The sequence below is a fragment of the Ahaetulla prasina genome, chromosome 5 (assembly GCF_028640845.1).
Source record: "Ahaetulla prasina isolate Xishuangbanna chromosome 5, ASM2864084v1, whole genome shotgun sequence".
Classification (NCBI taxonomy): domain Eukaryota; kingdom Metazoa; phylum Chordata; class Lepidosauria; order Squamata; family Colubridae; genus Ahaetulla; species Ahaetulla prasina.
In genome coordinates this window covers 107,671,550-107,692,743 of record NC_080543.1, presented here as the reverse complement: position 1 = coordinate 107,692,743, position 21,194 = coordinate 107,671,550, and the positions used below count along the sequence as shown (strand labels likewise).

Genomic DNA, 21,194 nt, shown 5'->3' with positions numbered 1-21,194 from the left:
CTATAGCACTTAGCAACAGCACTTCAATTTATATATTACTCAATAGTGCTTTACAGCCCTCTCTAAGCAGTTTACAATGTCAGCATATTGCCCTCCAACAATCTGGGTCCTCATTTTACAGACTTCAGAAGGATGGAAGGCTGAATCATCCTGTCAGGATCAAACTCCAGGCTGTGGGCAGAGTAAGCTTACAATACTACATTCTAACCACTGCAGAAGTAGAAATAACATCAAGAATCTGGATGAAGACCATCACTATAAATACCTGGGCATCCTTCAAGCTGACAACATCAAGCATACTGAAGTCAAGAAGATTATAAGTGAATACATCAAGAGAGGAAGATCTTAAAACCTAAATTCATCCATGTAGCAATGTTGAAAGACAATTCCAAAATATTTGGAGCACTCTATGAATATCATTGGCATTTGGAAAATCACTATCAGTCAATTGCAAAAAGCAGCTTTACTTAAGACAGCTTACATCTTGTAATGATACATTTAACAGCATCAAACAAATCTGCCTAACCCAGGTCCTTGTTTTGAATGTGTTGGTGCCTTTCCAACTTCTGGTATTTGACCTGGCAAATAGACTGTTTATAGCAAAAGCAACAGCACTTAGACTTATATACCACTTATATACCCCAACAATCTGGGTCCTCATTTTACCGACCTCAGAAGGATGGAAGGTTGAATCAATCTCGAACCGGTGAGAGTCAAACTGCTGAACTGCTGTTTATATGAACTGGATGTATGTAGTATTTCATCTAAATCAGAGACCCATAAAGAATTCCTGAACTAGCAGGAACTATCAACGTCCTATCTGACGATTTGAAGAATCTTGCTCAAATGTGGCTGTAACACTACATAGCACCATTTTGGATGGTGCATTTTGGGGTAGAAGAAAATGTATCAATCAAAACATAAAGCATATGAATAAAATTCAAGAAGTTAAATGTATGATCTGAATACAATAATGCATTCCTTTGCATAGGTTACTTGAAAACTAGTCATTCGGACAAAGGAGTGTTTCTTGCAGAGAATTTATAGTAGAAAAGAAAATACAAAAAGAAAGAAATATTCTGGATTATTGTATTGTGCACACAAGATTTGCTTTTAATTCTGTGTCTAACATTACTAAATTATAACTTTTTAGATGAAAAACGAGATTATTTCTCTCCACTCAAAAAATAAATAAATCTTGTAATGCTTGCAATTTTACTGAGATTTGCTCACTAGTGCTGGGGTTGAGCTTGGATTACTGAAGTCATGATGATTCAACTTTAGATAGACTTCATTTTACTTTTATTTTGTTATTTAGAACTACACAGTGCTGTTTCTAATAGTCATTTCAATGCTTGACAAACTCCAAGGTTCATTGCTCCTGTACATTTTTCAAATTATTAGCTTCTTAATGCATATGGCTTTAATTTACCTCCTACTGACATCCTTAAATGGTTTTCAAGAATTTTGAAAGTAGAACTACTATAGTTATTCTCCACACTTGGCCTTGATCGCTGACACTGAATATCTTAAGTAGTTTCTACAATTAATAGGATGGATGTTCAAACACTTCTACTGCAAAAGCTCAAGATTCCTTTAAAAATAGATTTGTATTTGGATTCCTGTAGTGTGTTTGCTCCATTTATTTCTAATGAGTTCCCAGAAGCATCTGAGACGGCTTCTGTTTTGTAAAAAATAAAATCAGATGTGATTATCTATTAACATTGCAGATTTTTTTTAGTCTTCAATATGTATAAAATGTGAGCACTGTCAGTTGAAGATGATTTTTAACACTAAATCAGGTAAGCAGCACAATCCCTCTTTCCCTAATTATTCTTACTGATAACAATGTATGATGCATTATACTTTATTCAAATGCTTCATAATTAAGGCATACAATGGTGTTGAAAAGTTTGTGAACCCTTCTGAATTTTCAATATTTCTATTGACCTGCAATGTTATCTTTTCTCCCCACAAGAGCTGAAACTAGAAAAAGAGAAGCCAATTAACAAATGAATCAAAATTTGCATGTGGCTAAAGTATGTGAACTTTTCATTTCAATAAGTGAGGTGCCCCTCTTGGGCACCAATAACTGCAATGAAATTTTCAATAAGTGTTGAACCATCCTGCACATTTGGCTTAAAGAAATTTTAGCCCACTCTTCCTTACTAAACCACTTCAGTTCAGGAATGTTGGTAGGCTTCCTCACCTGAATGGTCCATTTCAGGTCCTTTTTAATATTTTTATAGAATTAAGATCTTTTACTTGACCCTTCCAAAATATTAACTTTCTTCTACTTTAAACATTCTTTTGTCAGAAAGTCATGATCTTGTTGCATGATCCTGTTTCTCTGGAGTTTCAGTTCATGAACAGTTACTCGAACTTTTTCCTGTAGAATTTGCTGGTACAACCTAAGCATAGTACATAAAATCATCTACAATGTCCTACCAGCCAAAACAGCCAAACCAGCCAAAGCTTCAACCAAAACAATATAAGAGCACACAATAGATCCAAACTCATGGTAACCCAATCCAAAATAGACTGCAGAAAATACGATTTCAGTAATAGAGTTGACAACACTTGGAATGCAAAACCTGACTCTGTGGTTTCCTCCCCAAAACTTTTACCTTAGATTGTCTACTGTAGCCCTCATGCCATTCCTAAGAGGTCTGTAATGGGCATACATAAGCGCACCAGCGTGCCTACCATCTCTGTCCTAATGTTTTCTTTTATTCATACCCTTTACATGTGTTTATAATTATGTTTACACTTGTATCTGTCATAAAATATATGCTTGATGAAAATAAATAAATAAAATAAAAATAAATAAAACAATTCAAAATTCGTAGTTTTGTCAATGAAAGCAAACATTTTTTTGTGTGCCTTCAACTCAATATTGACTCTTGGTAAATTATCTGGACAAATCCCTGTTTTCCTGATAAGATTTTGTGGGAGTGGTTCACCATTGTCTTCTTTCCAGGACTGAGCAAGTATGACTAGCTCCAAATCTCCCAGCTGGCTTAATGGTCAAAGCAGGACCAGAACTCAGAGGCTCCTATTCTGGTGCCTTAACCACTATACCAAACTGGTCTGCTGAAAATGCTTTTATTATCATTCAGTAGCAGTTGGAAAAGTGCACTGGTAGAATTCCTGTTTCCTCCTAGAAGCCTAATTAATTTGAGGATACAGGATTAACTTCTGCAGGTTATTACTAAAAAAGTAGCAGTCTTCCAAAGACATGAGTCTTTGATATGATCATGAACTATAATCAAGAAGTTCCCATTCATTAGGATCTACAAAACTTAAAGAGGTGAATAATTAATATTTCAAATACCAAAAAATACTAAATTGAGAGTAACTAAAGTGGTCAAAACTCCAGAATGATTTTGATGAGAAACAAAGTTTGCTTCAAAAGTACTCTGAAGCACAGCAGGTATCAGTAAGATTTTTTTGAACCACTGATGTAATAGCAATAGCTTTTAGACTTATATTCTGCTTCACAGTGCTCTGTTACCCTCTCTAAGTGGTTTATAGAGTCAGCATATTGCCCCCAACAATCTGGATGAATAAGAAGTGACACAGTTGATTGACTTTGAGGAAATTACTATAGGCTGTTATGCTACATTTAAGGAAAGTAATTTTAAAAGTATTAATTTGAATATTCTAGTCCTGATGTTGGAGTCAATGCATCACCTGAAATCATTACAGCAAAAGCTTTATTTGATGCAAGAGACTACACATGCAATAAATCAAATTTACAGTGGTATACATTGTTTGCCTGATGACATTATTAAACATCAATTGTGCAAATGACATAATTTATGTAATATGTGTAGAATTGCCATTCAATTTGCTTAAATTAAAATAAATGAAGTCATTGGCAGTATTTGCACAATACATTGTGACAATACAAAATTGTCACAATGACATACTTTTGCATTCAATAAATATTTCAATCCATTAAAAGGTTTTACATTACTTCTACATTATAATTTTAGACATAAAGAAAATTTCTCTGTATTCTAAATTGGAATAAACATTTCTTAAATAACTTTGTTTCAACTTGAATCTTTTTCTTCTATAGCTAGGTACACAACAAACACTCTTAATTATATAACCTCCCTTTAAATGTTAAATTGCTTGTTGCTCAAACTGTGATTACTATTCTGTGGACAAGAATGTGTTAATAAAACCTTCAGTCCAGAGGTGGTATTCAGCCGGTTTGCACCGGTTCAGGTGAACTGATAGCGGCGATCGCGGGTGGGCCTGCCCACCTGCCCCGGCTTCAAGTCATGCTATTTAGGCATGTTTTTAAGCCCGGGAGCATGCATGGAAGGCGCGCAAGCAAGCAAAGCGCATGCAGAGAAGGCCAGGAGAATGCGCGGAAGGCCAGGCGAGTGCGTGGACAGCACACACAAAGCGATCATGTGCAGACAGCGTGCATGAAGCGAGCGAACCAATGGTAAAAGTAAGTGAAACTCACCCCTGCTTCAGTCTCATTAATGACAGATACAAGTGGTCATAAAATAGTTAAAAGCATGAGCAAACTGTGACTATGACTGATTACTACAATCTAACTCAAAAATCCTAACAAACCATCCAGATTTTTTAAAAAACAATGGTTTTAGCTCTAGAGCTTTTGAGTTTGGTTTTGGTTTTAGTATTAAGCAGCAACATATTACTCAGCATGGATCAAACACTGGTATGATTAGGATTGTGTGGGTGAGAAAAAGCACCACTTCTCATTTATAGAAGCAATAGGAAGAATCCAAAGATAAGCCTCCAGAATAAATAGTACGAACATTTATTAACAATTTAAAAATGGGAATGCTACATACCTTGCCTGGAAACAAGGCTAGCAGCAAACCTAAATTATATAATTAAGAGTTGGGAGTGAATGCTCAAACTTCCTACCTGCATGGCCATTTTCCAACAATTATTTACAAGGGCCATTGAGATGTATGTTGAGAATAGTAGTCTGCATTTTATTTATTTATTTATTTATTTGATCAATTTGATTTCTATAGCCACTCATCTCAAATATATTACTCAAATATATTAAATATATTTGATCACTGAGAATTATTGTCATGGATGTTAATAATGGAGCCATCAATGGTCTCCATCAGCAGACATTCCTTGGCTAACAGGATCCATAATATGCCCAACCCAACTGACCAAATTGGATGAGTAGAAATAACTGGAAGACAGTCTCTTGGATAACTTGGTTACCAAGCCAGAATTAATTAGATGTTGTCTGATTGTATATTTCTGAAGCTGCAATAAATAAACATATTATTAATCTGTTGTTGCTTGTCCATGAACATCAATGAAGATCTCAACACCATATTTTTTTGTTTTGATTTTATGACATTAAGACTAAATGTGGTATGTCTGAAGATGACTGTTCAGGCCAATCCAAGCAAAGAATGCTCTCATATGTTGGACAGACATGTGTAGGCACTGCAGTTGTTGCACTAATGGCTCTAGTGCATCTTTTTTTAGAAGCTTGATAGCCCTTGTGGATGAGGTCATGTCAGGTAGGTCAGTTTTGTGTCACCACATTCCAGGTGGCTGTATCTATATCAAGCAGCTTCAGAGAAGCATTAAGTTTCTGGTCTTCGGAATATATGTTTTATTGCTATTTAAACTGCTCAGAATTCATGTGGATTTGGTAGAATAGAAATATCAAAATAAATAAATAACAAAGGAAATTGTGTATATGTAGTTTAATGAAAAGGAGGACTGAAGGTGACATGATAGCAGTGTTCCAATATCTAAGGAGCTGCCACAAAGAAGAGGGGATCAACCTATTCTCCAAAGCACCTGAAGGCAGGACAAGAAGTAATGGATGGAAGCTAATAGAGAGAACCAACCTCAAATTAAGGAGAAATTTCCTGACAGAACAATCAGTGGAACAACTTGCCTCCAGAAGTTGTGGAGAGATTGGACAACCATTTGTTTGAAATGATTCAGGGTTTCTTCCTTGAGCAGGGGACTGGAAGACTTCCAAGGTCCCTTCCAACTCTGTTATTATTCTGTTATTCTGAAATCCTTTGACTGATAGCTGAACACTCCCCCATGCAGTGATGGCTGCATGATCAAATCAATCTGAGGCCACAAGGCAGTAAGTTATGTCAGAAGTAATTCTAACTAGAAGTTAGGTAAGGATGCATTCTTGTCCAAACACAATTTATTTTTCACATCCATGCAAAAATTAACCACTTTTTCTGAAAGATAGTTAATAAACATATTGTAATATTTTTCTATATAGACAGTGCATCAGCTCCAATACAGATACATAACGTCAAATAAACAGAGTATTGAAAGCTCTGGCTCACTTTTGTAAGATTACTGTGTTCAATTTTAATAAAAAGTGATTTTTTAAATTATGTTAGTATACAGTATTAAAGACAACATAAAGCAGGTAAAATACTATATTTACTTATTCTTTTCTGGAAATTCAAATTGAGGACAAGGCATTGACACAACTCCCAAAGGGACCCAAGTCAACCCATGCATCAATTTTGTAAAATCTGAAAAGGTTGAAATTTCTAACAAAGTTATTTCAAATAATAAATGCATTATTTGTGTTTTATAACAATATACTTTAAAAAGAAAGGTATTTCAGGCTTTTCAATGACTTCATAATGTAACACTCCACACAGAACAATACTGCTATGTTTTATTTATTATTTCAATACTGATATATGTTGTCAATAGAATATAGTTAATTTGATATTTTCAGACAAAAGGCTATGGTATTTTTATAGATATCTCCTGTACCAGGAAAACATATCTAGCTTATGCAAACATTTGAAAAAGAAAGGAAGACAAAGCCATATTGGGGAAAAAAAGAATATTTTTCAGATCATTAATTTTGTACTAATTCAGGACTTTATTTTTATTCACTACTTCAATTTCAAAGTTGCTTAACTCCAAAATGATTCTTAGTGGAGTATTTAAAAAAATTAAAAGCAACATATGTATATCTAAGAAAAAAACAAATTTCTGTGTTGTTCAGATCAATTAATAAAATAATAAAGCTATGCCAATGATTGTCACAAACAGTAATACCTAGATAGGCATGCTCAGATCATCAGTATCATACCCTGTCAACACGATATTCCTCCAGCTCATGCCATTTATCTTCTGCATGATGTATATGCCATCAAATTAAGCATGCTACCACAAGCTAGTACCATCAGGCCAAATAGGAGAATCTATCTGCAGGATTTCTAAACTTTATAATTTGATCCCAGAGAGCTGCAAAGCTTATTAAATCTTTTGTTTCTTCTATCCTCATAACAGACTTTAAGAGGGGCAGGGAAGTGAGAGGAGGGAGTAGAGAGAAGCAGCCTAGTAGACATTGCTCTGTTGTCTTGCTTTGTCTCCAATAAGCTGGAGTTCCACGTTCAGAGAAGGATTAGCGCGAGAGAAAAGTTAAGGAGGATGGCTATAAAAGTAGTAACAAAAGGAGATTTAAAATAGGATATCCCACCTGCCATAATTTCATAGGCTTTATCTTTTTATTCTCATAATGCTCCATGCAACACTAATCAGTTATCTATTGGAAACTTCAGGACCTACTGAAAAGCCTGGCAGGGTATTTGGCTTTCAATTCTTCTACTCTGTTTATTCTCAATACAAGTATGTTCAACAGCCTTAGAAAAAGCCCTTGAACAAGAACAGTCACTTAGCAATGAAATGTAAATTACTGACATGGGCTGCAGCTTGGACTTGCCACTGCTAATGAGTGCAGTAAAAAGGGAAACCGCATACTAGATTACTATAACCTTTTCACTTAACCCTATGTATGCTGAAAGATACAATTCAGCCCATATCAAGAAATTCCACACAGCAGCTTTTTATTTATTCCACTAATTCATATAATGACAGCTCATCACACTCTCGGCGGATTACGATATTATAACATTAAAACAAACAAAAAATAAAAAACATGTTAGTTGTTATCCCCCAATTAAAAGTCTTCCTCTCTGTATTGAAAACTTGGTAGTGAAAGGAGTGCAAAGTTGATCGAAGGCGCCAAGCTGTTGTGGAGCAAGGGGTATACCCCAATGCTCTTGATCGCTTAAGGAGTCAGTATTGGCTACCTTCTGTTCTGGCTATAGAGCATAGAATGGATATGCAGTCCAGAAACAAGTATACAGGCCATAAGAGGCTTGATAAGCAATCATCATTAGCTTGACGCCTACCAGGAACCACTGCAGCCTTTGTCAAATAGGCTCATTCTCCTGAACATGCATATACACATTCTAATTAATGCACACCCTTGAATTCAGTGCCAGCTACAGATTTTGGCTTATCTAGGGCAGCTTGACATAAAGTAAAAGACAATAGTCTGAGACATGACAGGATCACTGTTGTTCAGCATTAGTTGATCCAAGAAACAATGCAATTAGCAGACAAATTAGAGTGGGCCAAACACTCTTCTGGCCACAGCTTTCATCTATTCTTCTAGCAGAACCTCCAGGTTGTGCATCTGTTTCTTCAGGGAAAGTACAATCCTACCCAGAGCAATTTATGAAATGTGCATGGACACAACAATAAGTCTGCCTTGCTGGGATTAAGTCTGTATGTTCTGTCCGTATAGACATTCCACCAGCCATTGCCTCTAGCCACTAGATAAAGACTTCTGCCATATCTCCTGCAGAAGAGTCTAGCCAAAGCCATGGAGGAGGAAAGCAAAGATGGTTACATAAACATCATAAACATCAGCTTAGTTCTAAAAAGAGAAGAGGAATCGGAAAGAAAATCAAACATTGATTCTCCTTGCTGTAAGGAGGGTAGGGGAGAAGGAATAAATTCTTTGATGATTAGAAGATTCTGAGGAATCTTCCAAGCGTCTGTTGTTGTCCTTGCAAAAATAAAAGTAGTAATTAATTCTAGTAATCTTTTTTGCATTTTGTTTCCCAGACTGTCTACCTGATACGGATGACATGTCCTGCTTGGTGGGATGAGAGAGAATAAAACTGGTACTATCAGCATATTGATATTTAACACAAACCAACAAATTACTTTCCCAAACACCTTCAAGTAAATGTTAAATAAAATGGAGTCTCTAAGGCCCTCATCACTGAACTGCCCAAGAGCTCAATCCATTTCTCAAGTTGTTAGAGGAAGAAAAAAAATCAAAGCATTATGTAGGCTGCCTAGAGTTGCACAAAATAAAAGTGGGATATAAATCTAATATCAAATCAATCAGTAAATGAATCCTCTCTTGCCCCAAAAGCACCAACTGGAATGGCACACTTTTGAAGAACTAGAACAACTATAAAGCAATGTCTCTAATCCCAAATTCTGTAACAATATATCTCTGCTTACAAGTAAGCTTCACTAGATTCAATCAAGCTTATTTCCAAATAAGTATGTGCAAAATTGCATTTGCAGATAAAATAGCAGTTGGCTGCATTATCAAATCTTAAAGACAACCCGCTGAATTAAATATGTCCTCTTCTTTTGTTGGCTATATAATTATCTTGTCTGAAGTTATTGTGTACTTACCTTCCTCCTCAAAGAAAACAGGACAAAGACAATTTAAAGATTTTTGAACATAGTATTTTAATCTGAGTCTTCAAATTTAAATGCACTTTATAAAAGACACCAAAAAGAAATTACTTAAATGGGGGGACTGAAGTATTTAAGTTCTTCAAACTTTAGATCAATAGATGTGATTTGTATATAAGCATTTTTGAAGATTAAGATTGAAACTATTTCCAGCTTCAGCTGAAAATCATTATCCTCTGATTATGTAAATTTACTTTCTATGCAATAATTTAGCTTTTAACTTTATCTTAGGCATTTCATTCTAAAATCAGTTTTCAGCATTGTATATTTATGTATATAATTCAGATTCCAATATTTGGAATATTTATCCTACACCCATCTTTTTTGAAAATAGGCAATTTATTTCCTGTATTATAAAAAGAAGTTCTAAGCTAGAAGATCCATAAGATAAATGTAAAGGTTTGGTATCAGAACGGAACTGAATAATAGTTTTCTTATTACACTTTATAAGATAGAGGCCTGCACTAAGACTGAAAGTAGAATTAGGGTCTATTGCAGCGGTGTCAAACTCGTGGCCCATGGGCCGGATGCGTCACGTGCTGGCCCCACCCCCGCCCGGTTTAGCAAAGGGGAAAAAGTCCTGATACGTCACAGGACACCACCGTGATGACGCAAGTTTGACACCCCTGGTCTATTGCTTCTTCTGAGAGGTATCTCCAACCAATTATGAATAGAACTAAAACCATGCTGTATAAATGGGTCAGCCCCTTCCTTCTTCCTGCTCATCACTTCTCTGTATCAGAGGTTCAAATGGAAATTGCAGGAAGGGTTTAAAATTGGGCTCAGGGCCAAAAATAGAACTGATAGATTCAGTTATAAAAATATATCTACCTCGGTTAAGAAAAATAGTCCTATAATTTAAAATCATTTACATATATGCTTGTGCCAACTATACTCTAAGTTATATTTCAGTTTGATAAGTTGTACACAAAACAGAGAACTAATGAAGGTACATATGTACATACCGGTACATCCATGTCTCTCCAATGAAGTAACTTGAGTGTAAGAAATAATTCTTACAAAAAAATAGATCATAAATAAAAGAAGTCTGATTTTCTTCATTTATAGAGAAATGAAAAATCCTATTGACATATAGTGCTACTTGTCACTTTATGACATACAAATGCATATCCAAGAATAAAATGAATCCTGGCTGCATCACTAAAAATTCGGCCAAGAATACTGTCACCAATCTTACAATCCAAATCCTGAAAACCACCAGATTGCTAGGAAATGAGCCAGGGGGAAATAATGATTGCAAAATTGCCAAATTTGGCAGCTACATAGAACATAATAGCTTCACAACAACATGAACAAATGCTTTTGTTTCATTGTTTTATATTTAGGGAAATTGCCAATTAATGCCAGCCCTGGGACAGTGTAGTGGGAAAACCATTTGCTTCAGAATAAAAAATACTTTCTATGAAAGTTCAAAGCATCCAACTTCACACCTCTTTTTCTTCAATAAAAAAGAGGGTCAGTTTTTAGTATAATAAATTGGTTGTTCAAATAAAGACTACATGTTGCATTAAAATGACAAGTTACTGCTTGGAAGCCAATTTAATGGATCAACTCATTCTACATTTAAGAATGGAGAGAAGGTCAGTAAAACTACAAGAAAACTTCTACTAGAATTAGTTTTTCATTTGATGAGGGAGTAAATTTCATAATTAAATCCTTGTTTCATTAACAAGTAATATGTTTTTATTCTAGGGGATGGGGAGCTAATACTGACCTACGGTAAATGCTTTCTATGTTTCAAAGCCTGAGCAAAGGACACAGGTCAGAATATATAAGTAGAACCAAAGCTGGGAAGCTATTCCTCTTTTTTTCACTGTGATTATTATATTATGCCAACATATGTTATTTATATTTACATAGTCAATGTAAACGCCAAGAAAACAGTTTTTCCAATAAGGGCAGCAATGAAACAAAATTTAGTTATACCTAGTAAACTATAACTATTTGAAATATAATTCATCATCAGGGGCAGCCAATCTACCCAAGAGCAAAAACGGATATATTAGCATATAACTGCATCTTGACATAAAGTTATGTATTAATAATTTTAAATGCAGGATGCAACTCATAAATATAAAAGCAACGGATGAACTAACGGGATTCTTCCTAATTTTTCTAAGTGCCCCAATGCTACTTGCCACTCAATGCTGTGCACTTATTGCTGCTCCACTTTACAAACATGGAGCCACCATTTTTACATAGCACTACTTCCAAGCCTAATTATTATCATGGTGTGAGGTGCACTAGCCTTTTAACATACATAAGAAGCACAGCATGGTCATTTGGTAGAGTAATGTATGCATTTTCTCTCCCAATTCCCAAACATCACTAGGGAGAACTCTCCAAATTAAAAAAGCAAACATATGCAGCAGATTATTATGTATAAGCCCCTTGGACATTCAAGTATTAGGCATTTAGAAGCCACCTCAAGTTTCTGCATAAGTGTACAGATTTCCATTATCTTTTAATATCCCCTAAAAGAAAACCGCCTCTTGGTGCAAGTATGCAGAACTGTCTCTGTTGAATATCTTATTAAGTACTAAAGACTATGAATGAAAAGGTGTGCACATTTAAATAGGACTCTGAATGTTTTTTAAAGGATATTAGGTATTTTATGGGCTGAAAACACTCTACACCCTCCTGTCTTATAAAAACATGTGGATACCTGAAGCTCAGCGTGAGAAAAGGATGGGACACAAAGTGCACCTTCATGAGTACATAGCTTGCTTCAGCTCTGGTAAACTGCAGATTACAATAATGCATTTTATGCACTATGCCTCTAAAAGCTATACCCAGATTCCCAGATTGCCAACTGAGCCTTCATGAGTACATAGCTTGCTGTGTAAATAGTTACATTATATGTATGCTTTCCGACTGAATTATTTCCAAACTGCAGCAAATCAAAATGCTGGGTTTTGATCACTGAAGCTGTTTATAATGTATAGTCAGTGTATTATTTGTTCGTTTATTTTATTTATTGGCCACCCATCTTACCATAGGGCCATGATGGTGAACCTATGGCATGCGTGCCAGAGGTGACACACAGAGCTCTCTCTGTGAGCGCATGGGCCATTGCCAGCTGCTCTTCCGGTTTCCAGCGCACATGCTGGTCTTTGCGCATGCCAGAGCACCAGAAATCCAAAGCCCACCTGGCCGGCGCGCATGTACATACTGGAAACCAGAAGACCAGCTGGCCAGTGCACACATAAGTGCCGGCCATCTGGTCTTCCGGTTTCCGGCATTCAGGAAGATCAGCTGGCCAGCGCACATGTGCGCACTGGAAACTGAAACACCACGTGGCCGGCGCATACATGCACTATCTATCTATCTATCTATCTATCTATCTATCTATCTATCTATCTATCTATCTATCCCATAGATAAAATGAAAATAATTAAAATTAACATTAAAAACGGAGGGCGGGAGCAGAGTGGTGGGAGGTGGGATTACACCATCAACTACCTCCATTGTGCTGCTTCCCCACTAGGGCCCCAAGCCATTTACTTTTATCAATGTGCACAATATCACTACCATGATGCCTCTACTATCTAAAGAGGTAAATTACCAGCAGATTATAATCCTATTTGTAACAGCTCCTGATTCTGAATGCTTTCCCTACAAAAATTAGCCTAGAATCTTCTTTTCTGGCCTTTCAGCCCCAAATAGAATGTTTATTTTTCTGTTTAATTTCAGTCCTTCTAATTGTTTTATAGTAGTGTTACCTGCTCTAACATATGCCAGTGAAAAATGGACACTAACCTCACAATTGATACAAAAGCCACAAGTGACGCAAAGAGCCATGGAAAGACATGTGGTTGGCATTACAAGAGAAGATAGAAAGACTTGCACATGGATTAGAGAACAAACAAAAGTATATGATATCATCAAGAGAGTAAAAGGATTGAAATGGAAATGGGCTTATCACATAGCAAGAAGAACTGATGGCAGGTGGGCAGTTGTAGAATGAATCCCTCTTGATAAAAAGCATCCACAAAAGAGACCTAAAACAAGATGGATCAATAACATCAGCAAGTATTGCAGACCCAGTTGGCAAATGAAAACTCAGGACCGTATTGGTGGAAACGTGCAGAAGAGGCCTTCATCCTGCAGTGGCTAGACAATGGCTATAATGATGATGAATTGTTTAATGGATCCTTTATGGATGGCTTCATAGCTTACAGCTATATGAAGCTATATGGCTTCATAGCTTACAGCCACCTTATTTTATCTGACTTTTAAAAATTTTATCCGAATTTGGAAATTTTAAGGACAATTATTAAAGTATGTTTAAATACTTATACAGTAACAATGAAATATTTTCTCTGCCATCCCAAGGGAAACATGAAAAGATAAAAAAGAAACCCAAGAAAAAGATTTTAAAAACCCCCAAAAAATCAGAGTATGACCAGACCTTCCCTCCAACCAAAGTAGTTGTCAGAGGACCAGACATTAATATCCTGATATACAATACCTCGCTTTTGCAAAGCATTGACTAGATATTTCTAAAAGCTTACAAAATGAGGCCCCAGCAGAGCATATGCTTCAATTATTCTCTTCTACTTACAAATCCAATGAATAAGTAACTTTTCTACCATCTAAATCTTCTCCAACTTTCCTTTAACCCAGATAAAGGAAGGAGACAGAAAAAGTAGGAAATTAAAACGCCATCACAAATTAGGATAGAGGAAAATCTTTGGACGAAACCCCTCCCAAGTTGCAGTCACATCAATTAAGATAATGAAAAAAGAGGCAGAACAAATATTAGGGAAGACAAGTAAGTTTTAGGAGGACAGAAAACAATTAAATGAAAAATAAGAGCACAGAACAGGAAAAATAAATGCATGTAGCAACAAATAATACCGTAGATTTGGATAATAGAAAAGAAGGCTTGGAAAATGAAACAAATATTGTATTACAGAAAAAAATAGGGACATACACTATAAGAGGTTAAGGAGATAAATAAAATATATCTAGAGGTAGGCCATTCAGCAGCTGTGCCAAACAAATCTTGAAGGTATCAGTTAGTTATAGAATGATCTGTAAAGTATTAACTGGATACAGTGGAACCAAGCAGGTATCTAAAATTCTATGTTTCTATTTTGTCCATAGTATACAGTTCCTGCTCCACTAGGGCATAGGTTCCATCTTTATTCAAGATGATGTGGATACTGCACTTCCACTGAAAGAAGTACAGTGTTTTCCTGGTAGAAAAATAGTTCACATAAATCCTAAATTCTATACTACAGCAATTCCCAACTTTTCTGGCTCTGTTGACCGGCAATAGCGATGGCAGCGGGGAGGGGCTGGTTTCGCATGCGCAACTCAATCCCACACCTGCACAAATGGAGCTTCGAGCACTTGCCCTTCGCTTGCATGGCCCGATTCTTATCAGGCCGCGGACCAGTACCGGGCAGTGGACCAGGGTTGAGGGCCTCTTCTGTCCTAGATGCTATTATGATTCTTTATAAGTAACTCAAGGGGGTAAACATATATAATACTCCTTCCTCTTGTTTTTTCCACAAAAACAACCCTGTGAGGTGGGTTGTCCCACTTTTCAACAATATATTTCCATATTTTAACTGAATTCACAGGATACTGTCAGAAAATAAGATCAATTTCACTGTCCTTTTCTACTTTAAGCATAGCAATAATAATCCATAGATTTGCATTATCGGTACTAAACATGCCCTGGAACCCATATACATTTTATCCCAGGATTTCTACAAGTCATCTAACCATCACAAAAATTTTAAAAATGCTGATCCTAAATATATTTGACCGTACTATAAAAATTGTGGGGAACCATGTTAAGTTCTCAACACAAAAAGTGTGCTTTACAAAGTTTTATGATCTTTTGCACTGACTTCTTGACTGTTTGTTTCTCTGTTATATTTTAATTTTTTAAAAAAAACTAATTTGGAATCTTGATGTTTGCCATTTATCTGTGAATACCCTAATAAAAATCTTCTTCAGCTATAATAATTATTAGGTTATAATATAATCCATATTATAGTAGATAGCCGTAGCATTATAGATGTCTTGGATCACTAAGATCATCACCATGAGACCTTATATAGTGCTAAGCACTGCAGAGTTTCACCCTATAGCTACTCACTGTGATCTTCTCTGTGATAGAACCCACACCTGGGATATTCACATTGATATTTGTGATGTGCCTGCTGTATGAAGCGCACAGTCCTATTCATAGCATCCAGACTGCACTACTAAAATCTGAAAGCAAATGTGCAATTTTAGTAGCCCAATTTTAAATATTTTTCACAATTTTTTGTGCCTTAAAAGAAATAATTTGCTTATGGGAGATCGCCCATCTCCAACTCAAACACTAAGAAAAAAAATTCAACCACACTTCTACCAGTATATTGCAACATCACTGGATTGCTTCCTACAATTCCTTAGGAGATTGGGGTATGGCCTCCTAACATCTAAAACTTGCCCCACCCTGCTTTTTTACACACCCAGTAAAGACTTGTCTCTTATACATGAATGTTTGGATGAACTGCTACCCCTTTTTTTAACGAATGTATAATTTTAATATTTGCATTTTAATAATTCGTAAAGTATTGCTTTGCAATACTTTATAGAAAGTGGTACAACAAATTAATAAATAGAACGTTACTATAAGATAGCAGTAAAAGTAAAACCAAGCTACTAAATTATGCAAGATAGTTAAAAACAAATACAAATTATTGTTTTTTGTTACCCTACCATTCCCCAAAAGCGCAGCTAAAAAAAAGAACTGCAGAATAATATAAAGCAGTTGAAATCCAAATTTGTATATAACATTTAAAAAGCAGTAATAGTTATTATGCCATGAAAACCATTCAAAATGCCTAACTGGATCATACCATTATTAGGACCAACCCAACTTTCAAGTGCTACAGATTTCTTTTACTTGGCAAGATGTTTAAAAAAGGAAAAGATAAAGTAACAAGGGAGTCTAGAACTTAGGCTAAATTTTTCAGCCACGATCCCTGTATTCAAAAAGTCTCAAGATGGCCTTACAGTCTGCAAGCCACCATTAGCTGATACACCCAGCGTTCAGAAACAAGTAAAGAAAAAACTGTTCTCTCCTGCTCTGAAGACAAAAGCAATTTAGTCCCTAATCTGCCTCTTACCATGGCAGGTCATGTCACATCGCAAAAATAAAGAAGCATTACAGTCTTTAGAAATGTAATTTTGATGATCCAATAGATCAGTGATGATGAACCTTTTCAGCACCAAATGCCAAAAATGGAGCGCACATCTGGGCCACAAACCGGAAGAGGAGCTGCCCAGGGAGCATGTGCATGCCCGAAAATGAACTTCTGGTTTCAGCTACTGAACTTCCAGTTTCAGCCAGCTACCCTTCCAGGTTTCTGATGCATATGTGCATGTGACAATCAGCTGGCCGGCACGCATGCTCATGCAGGAAAACAGAAGACCAGCTTCTAGTTTCCTGCACTGCCGCATGCAAAAAGGCCAGCTGATCATTGTGAGCGCATGCACACCAGAAACCCAGAAGAGGAACGGGCAACGTCACACATGCCAGGCAACATGGCTCCGCATGCCACCTCAGGCATATGGGCCATAGGTTTGCCATTACGGCAATAGATAAATATTAAGCCAAATTAATTTTACTTCTAACTCGAGTGAATATAATAACAAAAAGAGTGCAAAGGAAGCATTTCTTTTGTTGGTCTCCCCTTCCTCCCACCAACCCTTTGGGGTACTTTTTTTTTTTTTTTTTGCATATTTTGAGGAGTTTAATGGACATAAAGAGTGACAAACCTTGCAGGTCATTCAGACAACTAATTTTACCCCTAAAAACCCTAGTGTCCATTTTTTGAGAGCAATTCTCAATATCTCACAGAAAGCCTATTAAAATCCTCACTGTGCTGGAAGTTCTACACTCAAATCCAAATGAGCCCAAAATAGAAATAGCAATAGCACTTAAGACTTAAATACCACTTCATAGTGCCTTACAGCCCTTCTCTAAGCGGTTTACAGAATCAACATATTGCCCCCAACAATCTGGGTCCTCATTTTACTGACCCCGGAAGGATGGAAGGCTGAGTCAACCTTGAGCCAGTGAGGATCGAACTCTTGGCAGTGAGCAGTCAGCCTGCAATACAGCATTCTAACCACCACAGCTCAATTCACTCACAAAAGGTGTGAGTGAATTCATTTCCTAAAAAAATAGGGAGGAGGAGCTATTGCATCATTCTGAATATCTCCTTTATAAAAGGCCTTTCTCATCCAGTGAACGTAACACGATCCCAGTATAGTGCCTTGGTTGGTAAACCTAGGTGCTGCATGCTGTTTCAAATGCTTCTGGACACTCTGAAGTTAAGCATCTCAAAAAATAAACTGAAGAACTACTATACTGTCAGGGTTATATTCACAGGCGATGTAACTGCCTTTTATAATGTTCTAATTAGTTGCAAAACTTTACTTTGATATAAAAACATACTAGCAAATTGCTTATTTTAGGGAATGCATGTACTGCAAAATTGGGAAATTGATTAAATCATGTCCTAACACAATTAAATTGTTTATTTTATTTTTGACAATTAAATCAAGATTTAAATCTTAGCCAATATCTTCCACGCAAAAAAGAACAAGTTGCTAATTAATGGAACTTATTTGATAAATATTACAATTGTTTCTGAATTATGTAATTATATACATACATAGATACATACATATAAGATTTTATATATATATATATATAGATAGATAGATCTTTGGTTATTCGGGTTTTCTCCCGCGTAAAATTGGAAGTGTCTTGGCGACGTTTCGACGAAGTCTCATTCGTCATCTTCAGGCTTCAGCTTCGTGCTTGCTCCCAGAAGCACGAAGCTGAAGCCTGAAGATGACGAATGAGACTTCGTCGAAACGTCGCCAAGACACTTCCAATTTTACGCGGGAGAAAACCCGAATAACCAAAGATCTACATACAAACACCCGCGAAAACCTCAGAAAACATATATATATATATATATATATATATATACTTCAGGAATTAGTAGCAATAACATATTCATTTTTATTTTGTTATTATTGTTATATTTTTACTTTGAAAATTTCCATAAAATAGCACTCTAGCATATACATTGTCTGCAGATATTCCAATAATCCATATATCAGTATTTTTTTCCCACTGTTTGCTGTGTTAGCTATTTTTTATTTCAGCTGTAGCTCTTAGCAGACCATCAAATAGCCAGTGAATATAAGAGTAGCATAGACATTATTACTGCACATATTCTTTAGCTCTTAGCTATAATCTGGTGTCTATTATTCTCCTTCGAATCAAAATGGGAGGAAAGGAACATTTTACTTTGTAATAAATAAATGAATACATAAATGTGCTTATAATTATTAATTCTTCATAATCTGGCTATACTGTCTCAGCCCTCCTGATCAAATGCTTCAACAATGTTAATAACAACATGAAATCCAAATTCAGTAGAACTTATATGTAGGTATATGGGCATAAACTATCATGTTAGTTGCTCAGATACATTGATTGATATTTTCTAGGAAATATATAAATAACATTGTAAAAAACATAATATTCATGAGAATGAGTAACAATTTTTTAAATCCATCTGAATGCAATAGTTCAGAAGCAATATTATAATAAAATTAAACAGAATATAATCAGCAACTTATCCCAGATATCTTTGTATGATTTCTGAAGTCACAATTCTGTTCAAAAGTAGTTATTTCCAAACGTTAGTCAATGCTAAATTTGCAAATGTCATTATTTTTCGTCCCTAGATAATTAATTTGTTTCATGGAAAGCAAGTTAAATAGCCCAAAGAAGGAAAGAATTGATCCATGAATACTATATAATTTTTTTTTTACTAATTCATGCTAACTTTGTTGTTGTTGCTGCTGCTATTGCTAAAAAAAACAAGGTGCAAAACTTTCACCACACATAGCAAGCTTTAAATAAATATATTTTTTATTTTTAAAAAATAAAATGAAGCTTTACACGATAGCAGCTGCTCCCCCACCCCCAAGAGTCATAATTCATGGGGAACCTGCTTTCTTTCCTCTCAACTTTCATTCCTCTCCAATAAATGCTGGGAAGGTGGGGGAGGGAGAGAAGTAGTAATTTTAATCTCTGATTTCAACTTCAGTGTATAAATTATACCACTAGTAAGATATATACCGTAGTCTGCTCATATGTACAACATAATTTCTCTGAGGAAATAACTGGAATAATTTTTTAAAATTACCAAACGCTTGGAGAATTCTTTATTTTCTGAAAGGAATCCATATCCTGGGTGAACCTTAAAAAAATAAAAGACAAAATTAAGTTTTCTAACGCCAGGCATGCAGAAGCTTAATTTGCACGATATACACTCAGCTTTTACTTTATATTACATGAATTTATTCTGCTGAATCATTTATTTTAAAATTCATTGTGAAAAAATATATTTCTATCTGAAATATTTGCACTAATTACATTTAAAAAAGTCAATTCATCTACTATATCTATCACTTTTAGGCCCAATTTACATATGTGGCTCCTTTAAAAAAATAAGCAAAAAGCATATCAATTTACTTAAAATTACATAATAAAGGTCTCCCAACATTACATGATCTGTGTGACATCATGCCAGGTCACACATTTCTGATTTAATACTCTGCATGTAGGTGTGTTCAATTAATTTATAGAGAACACCTAACATATATATTATAGATACACTTAATATGGATCGGCCTAGTTGAAAACATTAACCTTCAATGTAATAGATATTTGACTAGTTTTCTATTTATTTTATTTCCACTTAATTAAACCATTCCCATAATTCATTACATTTCTTTCAACATAGCCTTTTCCACACCATTCAAGTCTGTAATATCTCTGCTTTACCAAGTTTATAGTTTGTTTTTCTCTCTAAATCATTTTCTTAACTGTTGCTTCACCCAAGTTGATAGCTATATCATCAGTATGAATGCCAAGTTTCAAAGAAAATAGAATATAAAATCTGTAGACTGAAATAAAATATCAACGTGCCCCTACACCAAAATAATGAACACATTATGCAAATCTCTATGCAACAAACAACACTTCATATAATTACAAAACACAGCAATGTGAAAAAATAATCAGTTTCATAAACTGAATCATATGTAAATTCACAACTAAGAAAATATATGCAGTGAACTAAAGATGAAAGCCTGAACTATTTTTATCTCTATTAAGTCTTCTTAACTAACAATGTAAACATCTGCAGTGTCTGTTGGCTAATTAATGTTGTTTGCCATTTTTCCACCCCCTCCCCCTTTGCAAATGCGCCATACTGAAACATTTATTTCAAAAGAAATGATAATGCTAATTGAGACACTCCAGGGTAATTGCTGGTGTTGGCCGACTCCCATCCCTCACATTTTATTTAAAGATGCTTTTGCATTCAGCAGTTGTGAAGACCACATTTGCATTCAATGATGCAATAATAGACCTAAAAGTATGATGTTGTTGTTGTTTTTAAAAAACAAACATTCCTATAAAATTTTGAATCTAGTCCTAATTCAGCAGAAGAAACAGAATAGATAGAACTAGTATGAACACT

General features: G+C 35.5%; 1 protein-coding gene across 4 annotated transcripts in view; it reads right to left on the bottom strand.

Annotated features, from left to right (window-relative positions):
* The window catches only part of PCCA (propionyl-CoA carboxylase subunit alpha), a 250,707-nt gene that overhangs the window by 169,946 nt on the left and 59,567 nt on the right, over positions 1-21,194 (bottom strand). For all 4 annotated transcript variants that reach the window (XM_058184791.1, XM_058184793.1, XM_058184792.1 and 1 more), the window contains one exon: positions 19,854-19,907. In XM_058184791.1, the coding sequence (XP_058040774.1) occupies positions 19,854-19,907 (54 nt within the window). The remainder of the gene's footprint in view (positions 1-19,853; positions 19,908-21,194) is intronic.